The sequence below is a fragment of the Leguminivora glycinivorella genome, chromosome Z (assembly GCF_023078275.1).
Source record: "Leguminivora glycinivorella isolate SPB_JAAS2020 chromosome Z, LegGlyc_1.1, whole genome shotgun sequence".
Lineage (NCBI taxonomy): Eukaryota > Metazoa > Arthropoda > Insecta > Lepidoptera > Tortricidae > Leguminivora > Leguminivora glycinivorella.
Genome location: NC_062998.1, coordinates 54331007 through 54356255, shown reverse-complemented (window position 1 = coordinate 54356255; position 25249 = coordinate 54331007). Strand labels below are relative to the sequence as shown.

Sequence of the window (25249 nt, the reverse complement as noted above, 5' to 3'; positions counted from 1 at the left end):
CACCAAGTCGTGGTTTGAATATCAAAGAAAATATATAGAAAGGAGATTTATTACAACTATATGTAGATTGCGAATTGGTCATGCTCGTTTTCCAGCACATCTTTTCCGATTAAAATTAAGTGATTCCGCTGCTTGTCCATATTGTAATTTTAATTTTTGTAATCTTGACCACATTTTCTTTAACTGTTCTTCATTTAATTTGCAGAGGTTGTTATTTGTTGCCATGTGCATGGATACGGGTTTTCAAGTTCTACCAAACTCTGTACAGGCTCTTTTAAAATATCCACAATTGTACCCTGTAATTTGTGAATTTGTTATGCACACTATTGGCGCTCTGTAAATAATTTTTAATTGATCAAAACTACTTCTTATTGATAAAACATTGTATTGTGTAGTTACTAAATAGTCATAAGTTTATCATTTAAATATGTGCAATTATTTACTTTTATGTTTAACATAGTAATTGTTATACCTGTACTTAATTGTTTCTTCTGTTTTATTAAATATTGTATGTTTGAGCTGATGGCCAAGTTGCCAATGCTCCCAATAAATTAAAAAAAAAAAAAAAAAATCATTCGTGTGTCATTCACATTTCATGTCAACAAATTCATGGCTTTGATTTTGTAAAAGTGTGATTCAGGATTGTATTGTGCTGTGATAATAACTAAAAAAACCGTAAAGTACGTAAGTCTGTGTAGTAACACAGAATGTCTGACGAGGACATCGAGAAGTGGATGAAAGACGGGCGCAACAAAGGTAAACCAAAGCTATGTATTTATAATGTGACCATTGATCAAACATGAACCAAGTAACTATTACTCTATTTTACATTATTTTGGACAAGTTTTAGAGCTTAGGTTGACCTAGCGTGTGTACATTTTCAGTTTAAGTAAGTTTTCTTAAAAAATGTTACTTTTAGGAAGTTTGGGCAAATATTAATTTATCCTAAGAAATGTGATTTCCAGACTTACAGGTGTCAACCAGCTGCTCGAGCTTCGAGGTGCTGGACCCGCACGATCCGGTGATCAGCCGGCTCGCCACGCAGCTCTTCAAGCGAACCAATGACTACCTGCAGGGAGAAATGTCTGCGGGCCAGGTGCGTACTAACAACATTCATTTCGACTCTCGCGTTTTGTACACTTTTTTTAAAGTCACTCACGGGTAGGGTAAACCAACATTATTTTACCGCTTTTCCGATGTTTCGGCCAGGTTGCACTGGCCATGAGTGAATTTGAAAACAATTATTTGCATTGCCACAGAATAACGTGTTTTCTTAACCAAATTTTTACAGTGATTCAGTGATGAATTGTTGTTGTCCGTTTCTAAATGTCCCTTGCTAATAATTGCTTTTAGCACTGCTTGCAAAATCACATTTACTCCCCACTGACATTGTTTAAAGTTAAGACCAAGGTCGAGGCCGAGGAACTTAGCCAAATCCTAGCTGCGATATTTAACGAGATTTTAAGTACAGGGATGATTCCAGAGCAATGGGGAGAGTCTGACATTATCTTACTATATTATATCGCGGAAATATCGCCGAAATTCGGGAGAGCACATGTGATTGCGTACCTGACAAATCCAGACTGGTTTTGTTGAAGTACCCTCATATTTCAATACACTACATGCCTTTCCCTCGGGATAGTCCACTATAAATCACTGATAGTTCACTAGCACTAATTTTCACTGTTTATCGACAGTTCACTAACACTATTAAATTGTCTGTAACAAGGTCCTTACATCCTATCATGCATTTATACTAAAACTAACATTATCATTGTCTATTAAAAGTCTTGGTTTGGATCTTCTGTCTGTTCATAATCAGACTCTGACAGACTCTCATATGAATCCATGGCCACTCTCTTTGCTTCCATGTTTTGTGGTGATGAAGGCGATCTCATTCGTTTGTTGGTTGGCGGTATGCGTTCTTGGCTCTGATTGAGTGTATAATCCTGAGGACCGGAAACCCCTATGATATCAGCCCACTGAGAGGCCGGGGGTGTAGCATTTACTTTTACATTAAGTTCTTCATCCTCATCACTATCTTCACATGGTTTGGTCTCAGTGTCACGTATTACTTCATGACCTGTATCTTCTGTAGCATTCTGACGGATATCTTCCGCCTTTCCCCCATGACCTTGTATCTGATTAATATGTCTCTTCATTAACTTTCCGTTCCATTTTATTATATACCTACAAATGCCTTGTCTCTTCTCGATGACTCCTTTCAACCAGCGCGGTCCTGAACTGTAATTCCGAAAATACACCGTCTGTCCCGTCTGAAATGAACGTACTTGAGTGTTTTCATTCTCGTCACACACTTGCGTCTCTTCCTGGTTCTTAAATGTAAGTGGATTAAGGTGATCAAACTTGGTCCGGAAACGCCTGTTATTTAAAAGTTCCGCCGGTGACTTATCATTCGTACTATTCGGTGTAGTACGCAATCCATACAATATTGTAGGTAATCTTATGTTCCATGGAAGTGTGGACTGTTTCTTTAATTTATTCTTGACCGTCTGTACAGTCCTCTCAGCTTGCCCATTAGACGCTGGATGGTACGGTGGCGTCAAGACTTGTCTTATTCCATTAGCTGATAAGAATTCTCTAAACTGGTCCGAAATAAAACTTCTGCCATTATCACTGACCAAGGTCTCTGGTAACCCTTGTTCTGCAAATATGTCCCGTAAAACAGTTATAAGTGTCCCTGAGCTCATATCAGAGACAATCTTTACTTCAGGCCATTTTGAATAGGCATCTATCAATATGAGAAATGTTTTTCCTTGAAATGGCCCTGCATAATCAACATGCAACCGTGACCATGCTTTCTCCGGCCTTATCCACTTATGGCTCACTTGTGAGGGCATATTTCTATTTTCAGCACAAGTTTCGCATTTTTTTACCAAATTTTCTATTTCCCTGTCTATAGCCGGCCACCAAAAATAACTTCGCGCTAAGGCTTTTGTTATCACTATTCCGTCATGATTTGAATGTAATTCCTGTAGGATGTACGGCCTCATCTTATCCGGTATAATCACTCGATTGCCCCACAGAATACAGTTTCTATATTCTGATATTTCGTTGCGTTTCTGCCAGTATACTTTATATTCGACATCTACTTTGCTGGGCCACCCGTTTCGAATCCAGTATAACACCTTGCTTAGTGTTTTATCTTTAGTTGTCAATTTCGCCACTTCACTGGCGGACAGTTCCAGATCTGATGGAGTTTCTTCTATAAGGAGGACTCCTAAATATTCCTCTTCAGCTGATTGGTCCTGGGACGGCCACCTGCTTAAAGCATCAGCATTTCCTAATTTTTTACCTTCCACATACTGTATGGAGTAATCATAAGAGTTCAATAGTAATGCCCAGCGGAGCATTCTTGGAGATATAACATTTGGAATGGGTTTTTTAGGTTCAAACAACCCCAATAACGGTTTATGATCGGTTCTGATCGTAATCTTCCTACCACTAATAAACTGGTGGAATTTCTTGAGGCCAAATACTATAGCTGCTGCCTCTTTATCTATCTGACCATAATTCCTTTCATGAATGTTCATTGTCCTTGAGGCAAACATTACCGGTCTGACTGATCCATCTTCCATCACATGTTCTAGAACTGCGCCCAAGCCAAATTGTGACGCATCACATGACATAATTATCTCCTTATTTACATCATAGTGGACTAGAGTGTCAGTACTCGACAACATCTTCCGCAGCTTTTCAAATGCCTTCTGATGCTGCATAGTCCATTGCCATTTCATATCCTTATTTAGCAACTTGTAAAGTGGTTCAGCAATATTAGCCTTGTGCGGTAAAAACCGATCATAAAAATTAAGCAACCCCAAGAATGCTTGGAGCTCTTTTATATTACTTGGTGCCGGTGTACTCTCGATTGCCTGTATTTTATCTTCACAAGGGTGTATGCCACATTCATCAATGAGAAACCCTAAAAATTTCACACTCTGTACTGCAAAGTTACACTTTTCCTTGTTAACTCTTAGGCCAGCTTCTTGTAATTTTTTTAACACCATTTCTAATCTGGAGTTATGCTCGGCGACATCTCTGCCACTTACAACAATATCATCCAATAATACAGCTATTCCTCTTATTCCTACAAGCAAGGAAGACATAAGTCTCTGGAAGATGCCGGGACACGCCTTGACCCCGAAGGCTAAACGTTTCATTTTATAAAGGCCTTTCGGTGTATTTATTGTTAGTAGCTGTGCCGTTGCCTCATCCACACTAACCTGAGTGTAAGCCCTTTCTAGATCAATCTTACTGAAAATTGTGCCACCCTGTATAGCGGTGAAGGCCTCATCCAAAGTAGGTAGAGGGTATGTATCGGTGTCAGTTACCATATTAACCGTAGACCTATAGTCACCGCAAAGCCTTACATTACCATTTGGTTTCAGGACAGGTACTATCGGAGTAGCCCACTCAGAGTGTGCGGTTGGTTCCAATACTCCTTCCTCTACTAACCTGTCTATTTCTTTCATTACTCTTTCTCTCAGAGCAAAAGGAATGGGTCTACTTTTCAAAAACTTGGGCACCGCTCCTTCCCGAGGTTTAATATTCACCATTGGGCCTTTATACTTCCCCAAACCTTCTTGGAAAACATCACTATATTTTTGGAGAAGTCTTCTAATCTCATCATTGTTTATTTTCAGATGCATAACTCCTTCAACCCGTATTCCGAATGGCCTAAACCAATTACGTCCTAAAAGACTAGGTCCATCACCCCTGGCTATAATCATCATAAGGTTATCTTGTAATCCCTTGAAACAAGCTTGCACCTTAATTGTCCCCAATATCTGTAATTGGTCCTTTGTCCACGTAGACAATGTGACACCATCTTTCTCTAATATAGGTAATTTCCCCTTCCATATGAGTCTGGCTGTCTCTTCAGAAATTAGAGTATATGCACATCCCGTGTCCACTTCCATTTCAATAACAGAACCTTCAATTGACACCTTTACCATAATAGGGTCAGCTTTATTTTCTCTAACATTGTTTACATTTGCATATAATCCATTGCAGTTTGATTTATGCCTTATATCCATATCCTTTTTATTTTTAGTAAGACATACAGCCTCAATGTGGCCGGTTCTGCCACAAGAATTACATTTACTCCAACGGAATCTGCACTCTCCTCTATGTTGCCTACCGCACCTGAAGCACGATTTATTCTGTTTGTCAACCTTTATGTTAGTGATTTTGTTTACCTCCATGGGCTCATCAACCTCCACATCTGGTTTAGATGATCCTGGCAATATAATAATACTGGAATCAAATGTGGCACTCTCATGTGAAAATGCTATCTCTGTTGCTTGCTTAAATGTTAACTTCTCACATTGCAACAGCTTTCTTTGGACCTCTTTACTCCGAATACCACAAACCAAGCGATCACGCAAAGTCCTCTCCAAGTCTGTGAAATTGCAATGAATACTCATTTTCCTTAAATTTGCTACATAATCTTTGACTTTTTCCCCCTCCTCTTGATTTCTTGAGTGAAACTTAAATGATTCTACAATCTCATTAGGTGTAGGATGAAAATGAGCCTTCAAAAATTCCAAAATTTTTTTATAGGTTATGTCACCTATACTAGTGGGAGATGACAAAGAAACTATTAAATCAAATAGTTGAGAGCCACATACCGCCAACAAATTCGCCTTTTTCTTGTCCTCATCCACTATATCATTTGCACTTAAACAGAATTCAAACCTTGTAATGTAGTTTTCCCAGCAGCCATTAGCCATATCAAATTCACCAAATTTAATACCCATTTTTTGCACTTTGCACTCAAAACCTCACAAAAACTCACTAACACAGTCTTTACACACGCTTTTACTACCAAATTGTCCCGTCGCCACTATTATATCGCGGAAATATCGCCGAAATTCGGGAGAGCACATGTGATTGCGTACCTGACAAATCCAGACTGGTTTTGTTGAAGTACCCTCATATTTCAATACACTACATACTACATAAAAAGGGGGCCAAGGACGATATCAATAACTACCGGCCAATAAGCCTTATGTCCAACATCTACAAAGTGTTTGCCAAGGTGCTTTTAGAACGAATAGCAGGTACATTAGATCAATGCCAACCAGTGGAGCAGGCGGGATTCAGAAAAGACTTTAGCACAATCGACCATATCCACACAGTAAAACAGGTTATCCAAAAGTACAAAGAGTTCCGGAAACCTCTGTTTCTGGCGTTCATCGATTACTCCAAAGCATTTGACAGCTTAAGCCACACTTGCATATGGGAAAGTTTGAAGCAACAGGGAGTTCACGACACATACATAGACATTATCAAGAAAATATATGCTATTAGTAAAAGTAAAATCAGACTGGAATCAACCGGCGAAAAATTCCCGATCCAACGAGGCGTCAGGCAAGGCGATCCACTATCTCCGAAGCTTTTCTCCGCAGTCCTAGAACGTCTATTCTCCAAACTTGACTGGGATCTCCGAGGTCTGAACATAAATGGCACACTCCTGAACCACCTAAGGTTCGCCGACGACATAGTTCTGTTCGAAGAAGATCCAACAAAACTTGAATGCATGCTTAGAGACCTAGCAAATAGGAGTAAGGAAGTGGGCTTAGAACTCAACTCTGCCAAGACCAAGTTAATGACTAACTCGAACAAAACTGAAATTTCAGTCAATGGGCGCTTACTGGACTTTGTCGAAAACTATGTGTATCTAGGCCAAATAATTTCCTTCAATGACCAAATGGATAAAGAAATCGACAAAAGAATATCATCAGGATGGAACAAATACTGGTCTCTCAAAGAGATCATGAAGAGCAACCTGGGAATACGGATAAAAAGTAAAACCTTCAACACATGTGTCCTGCCATGTCTAACCTACGGCTGCGAAACCTGGTCCCTCACTGTAAAACAAAGAGACAAACTTGCGAAGTGCCAGAGAGCTATGGAGAGGAGTATGTTGGGTGTAAAACTGAAGGACAAATGCCGTAACATCGACATAAGGGAAAGAACCAAAGTTAGAGACATCCTCACACACATAGACATGCAAAAATGGAGGTGGGCCGGCCACACTGTAAGATGTAAGACCGAAAAATGGAGTCAAAAAGTCCTCATGTGGCACCCCAGAGATGGTTCAAGAGCTCAACGCCCACCACTCAAACGATGGGAGGACGAAATTATAACCACTGTAGGGCCTTTCTGGACTAGACTGGCCAGGCAGAGGAAATGCTGGAAAGAGCTGGAGGAGGCCTATGCCAACAGGCACACTGAACTACGCGACTTCATCTAAACAAACAATCACAAACACCACGTTCAGAAGAAAAGGCTAAATAGATAGATAGATAGAAGACCAAGGTCACTTTTTTTTTTATTATGAACGGGCTTACTCTTGGCCACAGCCTAGCCAAAGTCGTGGCCTACAATGGAGTGAGTTCGCCCAGAAGATATTTGACCCTTGATTTGAAGGTTGCCGGGTTAGTCATTTGCAGAGTGTAGTCTCTCCATAAACACTATATTGCAGATGTAAGAGAATATTTCTCCATGCTTGCCATTTCAACTAGTATCACATGTAAATTATTGATAACGGCTGCCATTGCGATTGTGATGATTATAATCATATTATTAAGTAGAAGAATTTATTATTTCGCCTATTATTTTATTATGGAAGTGTCCTTTGGAAGAGTTTGCTTTTTGCGAATGTGTCCAATGCATCAGCAAATTACTTAAAGAATATAATTTTGAGCAATTGCCTAAAGTGTTTTTATATAGCCCGGCTATCCATACAGAGTGAGCCATACTGTAGACGTGCTTCGGCCGAGGCAGCTCACACGTTTTGCTCGGCTGAGCAACCTGCCTCGGCCAAGGCACATCTACATTGAATATTTCTCGCCCGTGTTAACACTGTGAACCCAGCTTATTACAATATTAATATTTTAACCAAGTAATGTCAAACCTCTACAAGGCTTTCAATCGCAAACAACAAGGAAATGCTCCAATGGTACAGGATCATTGTGCTTGTTTACTAGTCTGATCTGAGCCTTAGCTTTCACGTCCACCCACGCAATAGCAAATAAATAAATAGTTTAATACATTTTCAATATGCTACTTGCGAAATTTCATTTTTATAAAGTTAGATGTAAGGTCAGTGTGGAGAAGACCGTCTACCCGGAAAGACCGTCTATTGACTATAACTTTTTTGTTTATGTATCTACGCTTCTCACACCTCTGGAGGTATAGCAGTTTTTCATCCTTAATCCATTGGTCTTCAATACATATCCCTAGGACGAACACTAGTTAACAATAAACTTGTTTCTCGTTTCGAACTCGAACATCGAGTTCAACATGGTTCCGCAAAAAAATAAAATAAAATAGAAGCAGTTGGAATATTTGTATATCATGTGTGTAACGCAGTCATTTAATAACCGTTATTTCTGACTAGTACTATTAGTTTAGTTTATTTATTTCATAATGGTAAATTACAGTATAAATTATTCTACGTTAACCTATATGAATTTACATTATGATCGTCAATTATAATAATTTGGCATGCAAAGATACAATAATATAACGTCAATAATACTCAAAAACAATAGAAATTATTAAATTAACAATTTGTAAATGTGGTTTTCAAAACCACCGTCATTAAAAACTAAATAAATAATATAGCACAAGTCAAATTAAAAGTCTAATATTATTCTACTCAAAACGCGCTCAATTTCTAGTTTTATGTTCTGAAATATGTAACTTAGAAATTGTGCCTAGTCAGAAAGTCCGGCATAAAAGAGAAAGGCAAGACCGGCATATGATAAAGAAGGAGTTGCCAACCTTTTTTAGGCTTTATTGGAAATAAGTCGAGTGTAAACAATATCAATATATAGGTACGTTTTTGGCTTATGATAGTTGTACCGTTTTTGAAATATAGTTTTAATAATGATTCGTATGGTGTTACTAAAATCATTCGAAAGTATTAAGTAAAAATAAAATATATGTGACATGGTTGTGAAGAATGATAAGAGGTGAACAGAAGTAAGCCTACACTGCATTATTCATCATCATATTTAAGTTGGTAGAATTATCGTAAGGTCTAACCGTTTTTTTTATTTTTGTTTAACTATATTTAGATTGTGCAACATGCGGCGACAAATATTTCAAAAGAGAGTAGGGTTTCCAGTTGGTCATTATTTTTATAATCAGCACTACCCAACAGGGACCGTATGGGTACCCTTTAAAACGGTTTTGACACTTTTGACCGACTATTTTACGGCTACCCGACCGTTAATTGACATTGCTGGCTGTCACTTTGACAAAAAGTCGTCAAGGGTGTCGTCAATATGTTTTCGGGGGTGGTAGCTCAGGTAGGTGGTAACTCTGGTAGTAACTATAGAAAAACCAAGCATTGCTAAGAAATGTTACCAAACCAATTCACGTATTTTTTTTATGGGATAGGAGGCAAACGAGCAGACAGGTCACCTGATGGTAAGCGATCACCGCCGCCCATGGACACCCGAAACACCAGAAGTGTTGGAGGTGCGTTGCCAGCCTTTAAGATGGGTGTACGCTCTTTTCTTGAAGGTTTGAAGGTCGTATCGGTCCGGAAATACCGCCGGCGATAATTCATTCCACAGTTTAGCTGTGCGTGGCAGGAAGTTTCTGGAGAAACGCACAGTTGAGGACTGCCAGCCATCTAAATGATGACGATGGAAATGTTGTCGCGTAGGGCGATGGCGGAAAGAAGCGGTAGGGATTAATCCGAACAATTCCTCGGAGCACTCCCCGTATCTTAATATCCTATTACCTTTTCTTAATAAAAAGTTTCAAAAACAGGTAAGTAGTTGGATTTATATGAGCCTGTAATATCGTGACTAAATTGTGTCGCAGGTGTTCGTTGGAAAAACAGTATTATGCAATATCTGGACCTGAAAAGAAAAGGTTATGAACCCCATCTACGGGACATATGCAGGTCTTGCCTTATAAATAGAAAAATGCTTATATGTTCAATATTTTAACATTTTTTTATTAATTATCTAGCACATTCTGCCCTGTTATTACGTAAAATAACAATGATCATGATTTTGGAACCTAGTCTCATATGAAATTACGCGACAACAAGCAATAGACGGTCTTTCTGTACTCATCGCGGGAGGACGGTCAACCCGCCGAGCCTTATAAAATGTGATTTTTATGACTTAAAAGAGTTAAAAGTACCTTATTTCACCAAAATATTATAAAAGCTTTATAAAATATAATATTTGCTATCGCATAGAACCATGCGCATTACGCCACACTACATTAATTATAGAGTTTTATCCACTCAAACTTTTTTTCAAATAAACTATGCCGGTCTTGCCCGCACTGACCTTAATGTGTATGTATACTATGTATGTATGTATGTATGTAATGTACAATAAGCTTTATTGTACATAAAGGAAACAAAAGAGACACAGTTAAGAGTAGTAATATACAATGTAGGTGGACTTATCCTTTAATGGGATCTCTTCCAGTCAACGTTTGAGGAAATGAGTAGAAGCGAATTAACGATGAATGACAAATTTAAAAATGTACAACCACTAAAAGAATTAAATGCAAATTTTCTATACACATGGTAACAGATATCGACATTGTACATTTTGTCTGTCATATTTTGAAGTTATTCAGTTCAATACGTAAATTTACTTTTTTTAATTTTTTTCTTACTTTTTTATAATTTTTTTTTATTACATATAGCAATACCTTTCATTTGAGATACGTTTTGTCAAAATCAGACGATATGATAAAAAGGTAGAATTTTTTACATTTTCATGAAACACCTCGCTACGCTCGGCTTTCTAAGGGATGAAATTTCTATGATGTCTACTATCACCATGCAAAGCGGCTTCCTTCCATTTAAAAGTGCAGCTTTTGGCCAAAAATCCTCCATAACAAATATGACTTAATATAGGGGCCGAGCGTGTCAGATTTTTTACTGAAGTTGTTACTTGCCTGTGATTTTAAACATGTCTCAGTCCCATGAGTGTTCATAGTTTTAAATATCACGTAACGAGCCATTTTTAATGTTTGTGTTGACTTCAATTTACAAAAATTGACGCCCGAAAGCCGATTAAAGACGGACAACTCAGTGGATTTTACCGAGTTCATTTAACACGCCAAGTAGGTACACGGTATATCGTCACTACTTTGAAAAAATCTCGTATCTCACGCTGTTCCTCAAAGTTAAAACGCAGTAAGTCTATATGCATTCCATACATACTTACTACAATTTTCATTGACAGACGATACAAGTTTTTTTAAAAGTAGTGACGATATATGACATCTGTGGCCCATGCTCTATTGAATGAATAACGTTCCAGGACCACTACCACCTGCTGGAGCAGATCAACCGGCTGACGATCACCAAGTACGCGGACCTCAAGAGCCTGGCGGTCAACCTCAGCAAGACGCTCAACGAATACAACGATATGTGTAAGTTAAACCCAGTTGGCTTATTTGACAATAATGAATAATATATGCACGACTGCATGTAACTCCAAAATGGCCAAAATATTTTTATTAGTAAACTTTATTGCTAAAAAACATGTTTACAAAAGACTTTTGAAAGGGTCTAGCCGCTATCCTATAGTGAAACTACCCCTGGCTGAAATGTATAGCTTCCTTAAGTGCGTTTGTTTGTCTTATTTTAAGATATCGTTTTACCAAATTTCAAGCTCAGAATCCTCTTGGTTTTGCTAAAAAACACGGGATCACGGCTTAGCAGGGAGGGTCACTTACCTACCCACTAGACCAGACCGGTCGTCAAAATATATGTAATCATAATTTATTATGTAACCTTTCCCAGATAACACCCAAATCAGGCCGCTCCTCCAGCAAATCGACGCCATCGACGCTCAAGTCTCGAAATTCGAAGCCAGCGCGTACCGTCTCGACGCCTACACCAAGCAGCTCAAACAACGCTTCAAGGAGCTCGAGGAGAAGTAGCCAGCACCGCGGACCACTGATGAACAGTCGCCAGCGCCGAACGATGCACATCAGTATGGCCGCCTCCCGCTCTCGGTTACCTCACTGTTGGGCATTTTCGCGAGAACAATCACCAAAAATATGTTTTCTAATGTAGGTCAATTTTATGTTTTTCCTACTCACCTTTGATCAGACTCTTAAGAAATGTTCACTATGTTTAGAGTTTTAAAAGTTTTATGTATATATCGGTCGAAATTATTGTATAATAATTTAATAATTTTAATTTTAATATACCATATAATAACTATGTACCTAAATCAATTGTGACGTGTAATATGTAACAATATTATAAATAAATGAGTATGAGTATGAGTATGAGTATATTTTAAACTAGAATTTAAGTTCAATTATATTTATTTAGGTGTAATATTATATTTATTGCAAACGGACAAAAATTCAAAGATGTAAAAGAATACAATATTTCATGTAAAATAAAATTGTGTGTTCTTTTATTGAACTCTCAAGGATTTTTAGTTGGTTATAGTTTGAATAAGGTCTAACATCAGTGACATCAGTGTGGCTTAATTGCTACGAGTACATTTGGTCTGTACTGCCAACGTGCGTCCCAGAGTGGCGCTGATTGTCACAACCGTCATCTCATGGGCACGTCCAACATGAATGCTAGTGGCGGCCTCATATGGAAAAGCCCACAAAATCAGGGCAGCGCCAGTCAACAGCCATCATGTTGCATAGTAATTATTGTTAATTTAATAATTATAACTATACATTTTTAACTTTAAATGATGTGTTATTTATTTATCCTTCCATTGTAAACCCTTATATTACGTGGCGCTTATAAAATCTATCATATTTGACATCTTTGTTTGTATAGACCTGTCTGCTAGTTTGCCTTCTATCCCATAAAAAAACAAAGGCTTATGCCCTAACGAAATTTTCACCACTCGCGATGCTAGTTATAGAAAAATTCTTCTCCGTAGGAAGTTCTGAAAATTCTAGTATACCGTATTTCAGTTTTTACACTTTTTCTATTTAACACGGGGCGTAAGAATATTGCAAACCCGAGTCTTTAATCGCGACGGCGCGGCTTGCCGAAGCGATTTTAAGACGATACAGGAGCGAAAATAGAATGGAGGGGCCTTTCAACTTGGGAATTTTAGTTAAATATACAAGTGTTATTAACTAGATTTATCGAAAAAAAAATTGTCCATTAAGAACAACACAGTTAAGATATTTCAAAAAAATCTTTAAAATCGAGGTTCCGCTCTCGACTGTTTCCTCCTTCAAAACTTAATGAATCGGAACGAATTTTGAGAATCTGAATAAAAAGGAAATAATCTGTGTCGGACCGTTTAGCTTTTTTGGCTAATTGTTACCAATCTTGAGTAGCATTATAGCATACCTTTTTCTGCGCCATAATGAAAACGGCCGTTTTTGGAAATTTATGATTGGCTCTAGCGTCTTTAAAAATAAAAATATCAAAAAAATCATAACGGTCCGACACAGATCAAAATAATAACAATCTGTATTGAAAAAATCATTGCTCTATCTTAAAAAACCAGGGAGGAAATAGTCGAGAGCGTCTGTATGGAGAATTGACCCCTCCTGTATCGTCTTAAGTTAAATCTCGTGTCCATCTTAAGTTAAATATTTAACTTCCGCTTCACGTTCCACAATGTAATAGGTACTCGTAATGTATATTTCACTTGCTTATGCCCGCGGATTCGCTCGCGTTTAGTTTGAAAATTACGGAATGCTCCATACAAACTTCCACCTTCCATTTTAGGGAAGAGGGGGGGGGGTTAGATAGAAACAAATAGTAGCCTATGTCACTTTCCATCCCATCAACTATTTCCCCTTAAAAAATCACGTCAATTCGTCGCTCCGCCTTGCCCTGAAAGACGGCCAACACGCTTTCCCATCTATAATATTATTATGGATTTTGATGATAGCAATGAAACACCACTTTCACAAACTATTTTATTGAATCATGGCTACATTAACATCTTATCGGACACTGATACAAGTATTTCATTACACTATTAGCTGTATTAATAGACTGAGACGAAGGCATAGTAATTGTAAACATGTATTACCAGAAATATATTGAAAAATAGACATTTTTCATACAATTTGTGGTGAATCACAAGAATTGGCATAGGAATAGTTTTTACTAAAGCGACTGACTTCTGACCTTCCAAACTAGCGGATTGAAATTCTTGTGTAAATTAAATAAAAAGAAAGCAAGAAAAAATCTGTAAATGTCAATACATGTACCAGATGTAGTGCGAAAAGCTTTTCCTTCGTATTTTTCCGGAAACGTTCGTGTTTGTCATGCTAGTTCAGTCAACGTCAGTACATCTTGTACTGAGACTGACTGAAATGACACGACACGTTCGTACGTTTCCGTAAGAATACGAAGGAAACATTTTTTCACATCCTGTTATAAATATTAGTATTTCTCGGCGTTTACTAAACTCAATGATTTCTAGTAATACACGGGTACGAAGCAGAATTGACAGCCGTATTAAAGCATTTAACACTGATTCCATACCTTCTCACTTCACCTTTATTATGTTATGATCAATATATCAATTATACAAATAAATACTTTGTACATAAGTTCATCTTAACATAAAATTAAACACGTAAATGATATCGTTTTAATTTTCAAAAATGTTGTTAATTTAGTTTTATTTTATTATCAATAATATTCATTATCAGACGGTCAACAAAATCTTGGCACAAAAAATGCGGCAAACTTGAAAAATATTCCAATTGTCTTCATGAAACGCGTGTCCCCCTAAACCTTGGCATTGGCGGAATCACACACTAGCTTAATCACTAAAAAAAATGACTGAAAATAGGGGTGCAATCATTCCCATAGAAAATTAGAATTCCTCACTATTTTTTAGTGCCAAGATTAGACCGATCTCGTTTGTTTTAACGATACTGTATAACTGTGCCTATGCAGGTAGTAGATTATAGGCCGGACTTTTCAAACAAAATAACACCAGAAGTATATACAGTCAAACAATATTTTCGTTTAAATTTGAAAAATTATTTTTACTAAATTATAATACATAATAACTCTTAATACAAAGTTTTTTTTTATTATGCCTAACTATGTTTAAATTAAAATACAATTGTTTACATATACAATAATTGCCGTAGAGCGTAAATAAATGGCTATTTTTATAATTTTATTAATTAATTTATTAAGAGATTACAAGTATAAACAAAAAAACACTGTGAAATCCAACGACGAAAATTAATTTATGTTTATACTTATAATAAGAAAGAGTTGTAATCATATGTACCAACCAAATATTGATATAAGTTAAATTAAATTAAAAATTTGCTAACACGCCGCCGCCCGGAAGTCACCGACCTATGTACCCGAGCAGCGGACATCATTTTTCTAAATTTTCGTAAAACAGTTTTCAAATTATCTGATCCGATATCGGATGTAGGACCGAAATCCTATACATACATATAATAATAATAGACTCCATCTTTGATTTTTGCCTTCATACACCCGATATCGGATCGGATAATGTGAAAACGCTCAGAGACACGGTTACATGATTGTCTTTTGGATTTACGAATGCTTCGCGCTCGGTGATGACAAGCCTAATTATATACAATACATACATAATAAACTCACTATTATACATATAATCAAAATTATTCACATTTGATTCATACGTTACGTTGAAAGTTATCACTTATCAACGTTAAATTTTAGCGATGCCACCACAAAAAATACAAGTGAAATAAAAAGTACCAACCGTACTTTGTATTTGAGGTCATAATGAACAACTTTTACTGTGAGAACAATGCTGAAGTCACTCTCATTTGAATACAAACAGACAAGCTTTTTTTTTAGTATGAATAGGTAGACGTTTGACCACGATCACACCTGATGGTAAGTGATGATGCGGTCTACGGCGGATCACGCTTACCTATGAGATACCTAAGTATTTACTCTTACTTTAAAGAGACGGATTGTACTCATGCGGAAACACAGACTCAGGCAGGGCTTTTGTTCGCGATTTCAGCACTGTCCCATAAAAAAAGTTGTTCTTTATGTCCACAAAAGTCACTGTGCAAATTAAGTATGGTCCTTTTTATTTCATCTTGTATTATTCTTATTTAAAGATTTATTTAATAATTTCATAACAATAATGGAATACAGTCGTGCTTTAAATGCTCACACCAAAATAAGAGTTTAATAGAAACCTAGTTTAAGGAACTCTCAAGACAAATGGAATGTACGAGGACTGTCACACAGCAGGTTTTATGGAAATTCCCATACTAATTACGGAAATCCCCGTACAAATTATGGATATTCCCATACTAATTACGGAAATCCCCATACAAATTATGGAAATTCCCATACTAATTACGGAAATCCCCATACTAATTATGGAAATTTTCATACAAAAAAAACGTAGACGGTTTGGAGCAACCGACCCTGTTCATTCCTCGTACTGGCGAACCGTAGAAAAGTCTTAAGATTAGAGACAAGGACTCCCAATATGACTGCTGGCTATTATTTATTACATGTACATATATGTTGCAAAACTAACCGTATAAGGTGTTACCACACCGCTGCTTAAAAAACGGTGACGGTACGCAATCGCAGTGACGCATCGTATCCGCACCGTTTTTACCGCATGCTCCCCACACCGCTGCTCAAAATACGCAGACGGTACGGAAACACAGTGACTTTCGTATGGGGTACGTCGTGCGTTTCTGTACCGTCGCCATTTATTGAGCAGCGGTGTGGCGAGCATGCGATAAAAACGGTACGGATACGATGCGACACTGCGATTCCGTACCGTCGCTGTTTTTTAAGCAGCGGAGTGGTCGCACATTGAAGCGCGCCTAAGACGCAGTTTAACATTTATATTTTATCATATATACTATTACGTAAAAGCTCATTCGTAGACACGTAAAAAAATAAAATTATACAAAGAGACTAAGTAATGTAACAACCTAATATTATGAAGATTCTTTATTATATTTTTTTCTATGTTGCTCAAAGAAAGCTTTAAAAATGGATATAACTTTAAAATCAAATTTAAATATATATATTTTAACATTTTCAAGTTTTATCATGAACATAATGTGAAGTCATAAATTTATCACATCATTACGATTACGAGAAAACATATAATATATATCTTTTATTAACCGCTATAAACATCAACATTTGAAAGCATGCACCATAAACGAACGGACAGATTTCTTCAAAAAGGGTTATTAAATACACCATGAAATTTTCGATTTTAGTTAATCTATTACGGGCAAGGACGATATATACCACTGACATAGTCATACAAAAAAGTATACCCCTGAAATGGCCAACAATTTATGGATACAACTAGATGGCGCTGTTCCGCAGCTTGGAAGTGGCAAAAATCAAATTTTCACCAATATTTTTGCGTGTTTTTAATTTATTTAAGAACAAATGACACATTTCTTTATTTTAATACCATGATATCTAGTCAATGCAAAATTTGACAAAAATAATAATTTGTAAGCCTCATCAGTGTAGTTATGATAGTATTGAATAGGTGGCGCTAACAAATGAAGGTACGATTCTTAGTATGAAGACTGTCAATCCTTTATAAATCATCCTTGTTACGGGTAGTTCCATGGCTCGCCGCCGTAGGGCGCCGTGTCGTGGGGTGACAGCGAGGGACGGTACTATGGGGGCACTATTAAACATGCGGCCTAGCGCGGTACGGTGAGAGGGGATTAACTAATCTCACGATACAATAGTTAGTTATCTGGTTCCGTCGGTGTTTGTCCTTCTGTGAACAAAAAAAACATTTCTAGAAATACTTGGACATTATATCAGGTCGATTAGACTTAGTGTTTATATGATCTTCAAACAGGTCCTATCATGTAAACGAAATTTCAAATTTGGTCACAGACAATAGGGAACTTTACTGTAGTTAAAATAAATTTTTTATACCATGCACGAAATAAATCATCAGATAATTATAAGAAAAACATAATTATAAGAAGTTATTTTTAAATCTAATTTCTATTTAATAAGTCAGGTAGAAATATATAAAGTAACTGAGTTGACCGTGACGTCACTCAATTCGATTTCATATAAATTCCATATTAGCAAGGTTGAAAGTTTATGTAAATGCGCCATACGAATAAATAAATTAGCAAGTCGTTCAAATTCGTTTTGACAGATCTGAAAAAGAAGCTGATTTGACTAGGAGGCAAGTAGCCTATTATTAGTGATGTGACATGTCGATAGAATGAAGCGTTAACGACAATTTCGCTGCTGACTTCTTCAGAGGATTTTTTACGAGGGTCATGCCAAAAGAAATTAGATACTCAATATTTACATACTTTATTCTTTATTACAGCTATCTATTTTTCGAAGTATTCACCGTGAACACGTATACACTTTTCCATCCGTCTAACCCTTTAACGGGCAAGACTCAAAAAAATCGTGAGTTCAAACCTCATCGCCATCATGTAGTCCTAAAAATTCTGAACAAGAAAAAAATACAAAAAGATAGTCATACAGGGTGGTCTTTTTTGAGACCAGTACCCTATAAAGGGCTAAACCACTTAGAAAATACCGATGACCACTCTTCTTTAGACACCTCAGAAATTTCGTAATTATACGCAGCCAGGGCATCTTCTTTGTTCTCAAATCGCTTTCCTTTTAATTTTTCTTTAATTTTAGGAAAAAGGTAAAAATCACAGGGGGCTAGGTCAGAGGAATATGGGGGGTGGGGCAGAATAGTCACGTTTTTGAGCTGAAATAGTCAAGTGTTCTAGCGGAAGTGTGCGGGGCAGCGTTGTCGTGGTGCCAGAGCAGGTGCCGGGTTCCTGACTTCGGCCGCTTGTCACACCAAGCTGACAGTACTCTTGGGGCACAAACTGTCACATACCATTCTGAATTAACTGTCTTTTGATCTTCTAGCACTATTTTAGCAATATGTCCCGTCTTGCAGAAAAATGAGGCAACTATTTGTTTTTGTGTGCTTCGGGTTCGGCGACATTTTGTTGGCGTCGGCTCATCTTCAAAACACCATACTGTGGACTGTCGCTTTGTTTCGGGATCGTAGTTATATAGCCATGTTTCGTCACCTGTAAGTATAGGTATCATATACGTTTTTTTTCTCGCCTGCGTGGAATTTATCTATCATAAATTTGCACCAATCCACGCGACGGCCTTTCTGTAAATCGGTGAGCTTGTGCGGCACCCATCTTGAACAACGCTTATGAAGAGACAGATTACTATGAATTATAGTTTGCAATGCTTCTGATCCAATGTCCAGTTCACGCTCGAGCTCTACATATGTAATTCGTCGGTTCGCACGAATATTTTTTTCCACAGCCTGTACATTTTCTTCAGTGACTGCGGTTGGCGGCCGTCCGGTCTTCGCCTCATCTTCAAAGCTCTCCCGTCCTCTTTTAAATTTAGAAAACCAATTAAAAACAGTTGCACGTGAACACGCAAACTCTCCAAAAGTCGAAACTAAAAGTTCAAAACACTCATGAGGTTTTAAACCTTTTTTAAAGTCATAATATATCATAACACGAAAATCACGCCGAGTAAGCTCCATTGTTGCAGAAAATTCCCGCCAAAATTATTTAGAAAAAAAATAATTAAAAAAAGAATTTCCAAGTGTTCCATTTTTAAATTTATAAGCAAAAACCTACCTTTAAAATGGTGTATAACTGGCCAGTATCGATCAAATGACCATGGAGTATCTAACTTCTTTTGGCATGACCCTCGTATTGCACATCACATAATATGAATGTTTTCGTCACGTTCGCAACAATACGACCTATAATACAGTCTATTGTCGCTCTTCCTATAGAATAAACATTAAAATCAAGTACCACAACCTCTCCACACAGGTCCACAGGCTTGACGAAGCCTGTGGTGGATTATGACTGATGTAGTTTGGACGAAGTTTGTTGCGGATGCTATTTTGTACCTACGCGTTTGACGAAGCCTGCGCTGTGGATTTGGATGATGGTTTGTATGATTTGGATATGACATAAATGATTTTTGAGATTAAGTACCAAAAAAAAAATATTGTTATTAATTTTACACTTTTTTAAATCGATATTAATATCGATAAGTTGTCATTCCAACAATACGATTCATAGACAATCTAGATTTCGTAATGTCAGGAGTTTTTGAAGTCATCTTGAGTCATCTGCTCTGTGCGCTGAGCAAGGGCCCATTTAGACGGTAGGAGAACTCGCACACGAGTTTTATGTGAAAAATATCTTTATTTACATGAACATATTTGCGGTATTTGATGGCTGTGCAAAATTGTATGTAACCTCAACAGCTCGCAATGTAACTAAAATCGCATGCGAGTTTGCATGCCGTCTAAATCAGGCCTAAAGCCGTACGACGACGCGAGTTCTAGTACCGTCTAAATAAATAAATAAAAATAAATAAATATTGGGGACACCTTACACAGATCAACCTAGCCCCAAACTAAGCAAAGCTTGTACTAAGGATACTAGGCGACGATATACATACTTAAATAGATAAATACATACTTATATACATAGAAAACATCCATGACTCAGGAACATCTGTGTTCATCACACAAATAAATGCTTTTACCGGGTTTCAAACCCGGGACCGCGGCTTAGCAGACAGGGTCACTATGCGCAGATCGTAAAGCACACTTCAAACCGAGTTTTGACACAGCATTAATCTCCTGTCAGAATTGTACTACAATTTACATAATATGTAAACTTGTAATTACAATTATGTGTTCAATAAAGCACATTTCCTTACAAAATTGTTAAAAATCACCTGTAAGGTGAAAATGTTTATAGAACAGAAATATGTAAAATTGTAGCTTAACTCCTACAATTATGTAAATTTTCCACTATGACAAATTTGTAACTTGTAATTTTTATTGAACAGAAACTTGTAGAATTGTAAATTGTCTGTACAATCTACAATTTGTATTGTTTATTAAATGGGGCCCAGAACGGTCGTCCAATGCAGCCCTAAGGCCTGATTTAGACGGCGTGCGAACTCGCATGCGATTTTAGTTACATTGCGGGCTGTTGAGGTTACATGCTATTTTGCACAGCCATCGCAATGTAATAAATCTCGTATGCGAGTACTCGTATCGTCTAAATGGGCTCTTATACAGTGTACGCACGTGTCTAGTTGTTGAGCCAGTCCCAGCTGTCCTCCTGCTTGCGTATCTTGAGCTCCTTGACGTCGGGCGGCGGGCTGGCCACGCCGACCTGCGACAGGTCCCGAGCGTCCAGGTTGTTGCGCGCCGCCACTGATGGCTGCACTTGCTCGTTCCTGACCAAAGAGTATGACAAATTACAAATCATTTATTCAGCAAATAGGCCACAGGGGCACTTTTACACGTACGGTCAACCCACCATTTTATATGGAATTTGACAGTTGACAGCCCACTAACCTTGAGTTACGAGGGTAGTGCAAGTGAAATGAAATGAAATATTTATTTTTCCAAGTAGGCATATTACAATGCGCTTATGAACGTCAAATAAAGCTACGCCGGCTCTAACCCTACGCCTCAGCCTCGAGAAGATTTCAGTCCCCCCTCAGTTGGAGGGGGGTATCCACTATGGGACCGGCAAGAAACTCGGTGGGCCACTTCTTTTCAAAACATTACATCTTATAATTAACATGCATTAAAAACGAGATACAATTTAATCAGCAAAATGATTCATCAAAAAAAAAAAAGAAATATTAAATTAACAGACTAGGCACCTACTCTATTCTAGTGGCCCTTAATACACTCAATAACATTGTGGACATGAGTAACATGAGAGATAGTGTTAAACGCATGTTAAACGTCTCGTCAGGTTAAATGTGATGCACATTAGATGAAAATTACAATAATTTTTTGTTCGGTAAATGAATACAAAAAATCATATAAAAAGTTTTTTTTTTTTAATTTCTAGTGGAAATTGTTTTGATGTTAATTATCGTCCCATAAAATATTCGTGAGTAATATGGTAACGCCTTATACACCGTGTTTTTATTGTATTCCGTTAACTTTAAGGGAAGGTTCTTTAGGTCAAATACAATTAATTTCTCTAAGAAACTAGCATATTACTCTTACGGTTATTGAATTATTAAAAAAATTAATTTAATTACTAAAGACATATGTAAATAAATAAATATTATAGGACATTCTTACACAGATTGACTGAGGCCCACGGTAAGCTCAAGAAGGCTTGTGTTGTGGGTACTCAGACAACGATATATATAATATATAAATACTTATATACATAGAAAACATCCATGACTCAGGAACAGTTATCTGTGCTCATCACACTAATAAATGCCCTTACCGGGATTCGAACCCGGGACCGCGGCGTAGCAGGCAGGGTCACTTCCGACTGCGCCAGACCGGTCGTCAAATCAAAAAAATATGTGGCATCCCTTACCAGTTCCTTATGTTATTTGTTTTGACATTTGCCGTCAGACACTTGACACTGAGTTATAACTGATTAAGGTCCTCTCACACCAATTAATTCATTTATTAATTATTATGTATGGAAAGTAAAACACAGTTTTTTTTTCGAATTTAACGAAAAGCGATAAACAGGGTGGTTACTGATGGTGATGATCAAAGACATATATAACTCCGTATAGACAGATAAAGTCTAAGAAAAAAACGTACCTCAGTACCATACAGAAAAAGGTACGGTGGTCTAGATAGCATTACACCTTTGGGGTACGCTCAGCTAGATGGCGCTAATATGAATATTTGAAATTTTAACACATATGAAGCAAAGAATATGGGCCAAATTGTCAAAACTGAGGTTCAAAAGCTTTAAGCCTGTGTCAAGAGATGGCAGTCTATGCACTGTGATTACACATTTTACTTCGACAGTAACTCTCTATAATACTCGATCCTCTTTGTTGATGATGAACCTAACAGTGTGTCGAATTTAACGGAAAACAAAAGAAGACAGTGTATAGTAGGCTAGCTCACCACTGCGAGTAGGGTTCGGAGGCGGAGCCGCGCATGGCGCCGTAGGACTGCGCCTGGTAGAGCTGGGAGCCGTGCGCCGAGCCGCGCCGCGCGTCCGTCGCGCCGCCCAGGGAGCTCCAGCCGCCGCGGTTGTTCACCTACCAAATACAATACTTATTTGTTTTACAAGGGGGCAAACTTGTTGTTTAACCGCACGTGCCAATATTCAGATTCAGAAATTTATTTGCTGAAACATGGTATTTACAATAAGGTCTTAATACTAGCTAGGTATAACAGTTCTACATGTTTGGTCATAGAGACATGCAAATATTTTGTAGTGTAAATGTAATGTGTGTCGCATGCCTTAATTTAATGTCTACTTACTTATTAATTAGACAATCTTATAACTATCATTATCATTACTAACAATATATTATGTGTCATTCAGATATTCCTGAATCATAGTTTCGGACACGTATTCGTTGACTCGATTGTTGCTGGATGAATGTTCGCCGGGTCGAAAAGCGTAGAAATAATAAATTGTAAAACCGAAATTGAGGTTTCGATTGCCATCCCATAGAAGATCTCGGGCACGAATGTTCGTTGGCTCGACTGCCACTAGATCGAATGTTCGCTGGGTCGAAAAGCGTTGAAATAATAAATCGTAAAATCGAAATTCAGTTTTAAGATACCATCAATGTTTATAGATTTTGGGTATCAAAAGTGTATGATGACTACGTATTTTTGAGTAAAAATGTGTTTAATATTTTTTTAACTATGGCCACCAAAACCGCTGTCAGCCATGCAGTGACGTCATAAAACCTAACTTCATGGCGAGTCAATCACTGACATAATGAACTTTATGCCTCATACTTAAATGTTAGAAAATTTTCTGTTTAAGTAGAATTACGTCATGCACAGATAATCTATAGATTAACGTGGCTAATGTTCTTTTTGCCTGATTAAGTGAAAGTATACTGTAAAAATATTGTTTGCGGTTTTTAAGTCATAATAAAATATGGTAATATTAATTAATAATAAAAGACAGACTTTAAAACGTGTTAAGTAGCCTATTGGCTACGTGCAACGTGCACGACAATTAGGCACTGGTCCCACCGCGAGCTAGTAAGCTATGAGCTATCGGCTATAAAAACGAACAAAAGATAATCACTACCGTGTAAATAAAAGAGACACGGCGATGTTTATAGTTACTCGCCCAGCGGTGAGCTATCAAAATCGCCGTGTCTCTTTTATTTGCACGGAAGTGCTTTATCTTTTGTTCGCTCATTTAGCTCGCGATTGCCTTACGCCCACTACCATGTGAACGATAGCTCATAAGATTTTTCGTTAATTTTAAATAAACGAATAGATCGCGTAGCCAAAATGGCAAAAACGGAGTTTCGTCATGTCCGTCTGTCCGTCTGTCCGTCTGTCCGTGTCCGTCTGTCACGCCCCGGAAACTACCATGTGAACTTGAAGTGAGGGGAAAATGTCAAAAAATGACATGTATAAACTAAAAAAACATATATTTTAACGATTTTTCGTTAATTTTAAATAAATCGAATAACAAAGAGCTACTTTTTCAAGTGTAATTTATGTAGATAGATTATAAAGACATGGATATAATAATAAAAATCAGTTTCCAAAGCATTACTCACGGCATAATCTTCCAACCCCAGATCACAGAAAGAGGCAATAAATTGGTGCTGGCAGGGCATATAAGGAATCTTGAAGAACATAGGAGTAATGGTAGAAGTTCTACGAGCGAGTGATATGGTATTCGCTAAACCTCCGTCCCGTTAATGCCATATAAAACAAATCTAAACATAAGTACCTAGTCATGTCCGCGGCCACAGAAATATCCGACACGGGCCTATTCCCAGGCTAGGCCTGAATCTTTAAGCATAATCTTTTACGGCAGGAAAAATACTAACAGCGTATTAAACAATATTAGGTAAACAAAGCTTAAATATAATTTATTATAATGTTTTATTTTGACATGTCACTTACGTTTTCTTTTCACGGTAGCTATCCATTTAGTTCTTTGATCCAATTTCCAGTGTACTCTAAGAAACGCATTGAACGTGCAACGACTATTTATGCCATTATTTTTACAATTAACAACGAAACAACATTGGTGCCCCATATCAAACATTACACATTGGATTATATTTTATGAGTTTTGATAGATGACAACCACAATCAGTGTCGATTTTGACCACCGCAAGCACTGCGATCGCTTTGCTTACCCCCTCCATGCACTTCGCACGAAGCCAATATAAGACAGGTTGTATATATTTCGA

General features: G+C 37.5%; 2 protein-coding genes across 2 annotated transcripts in view; one reads left to right on the top strand and one right to left on the bottom strand.

Annotated features, from left to right (window-relative positions):
- Positions 1-582: 582 nt before the first annotated feature.
- Positions 583-12299, top strand: LOC125240538 (biogenesis of lysosome-related organelles complex 1 subunit 2). Its single transcript, XM_048148431.1, has 4 exons — positions 583-756; positions 966-1096; positions 11337-11448; positions 11822-12299. Exons 1-4 carry the CDS (start codon positions 708-710, stop codon positions 11959-11961), a joined length of 432 nt encoding a protein of 143 aa, XP_048004388.1. The 5' UTR covers positions 583-707; the 3' UTR covers positions 11962-12299.
- Positions 12300-13924: 1625 nt separating this feature from the next.
- LOC125240585 (ADP-ribosylation factor GTPase-activating protein 1) overlaps positions 13925-25249 on the bottom strand; it is a 58643-nt gene continuing 47318 nt past the window's right edge. The window contains exons 7-9 of the mRNA XM_048148536.1: positions 22968-23104; positions 21147-21298; positions 13925-17780 (exon numbers count right to left, since the gene is read on the bottom strand). Of these exons, the coding sequence (XP_048004493.1) occupies positions 21151-21298; positions 22968-23104 (285 nt within the window). The 3' untranslated portion in view covers positions 13925-17780; positions 21147-21150. The remainder of the gene's footprint in view (positions 17781-21146; positions 21299-22967; positions 23105-25249) is intronic.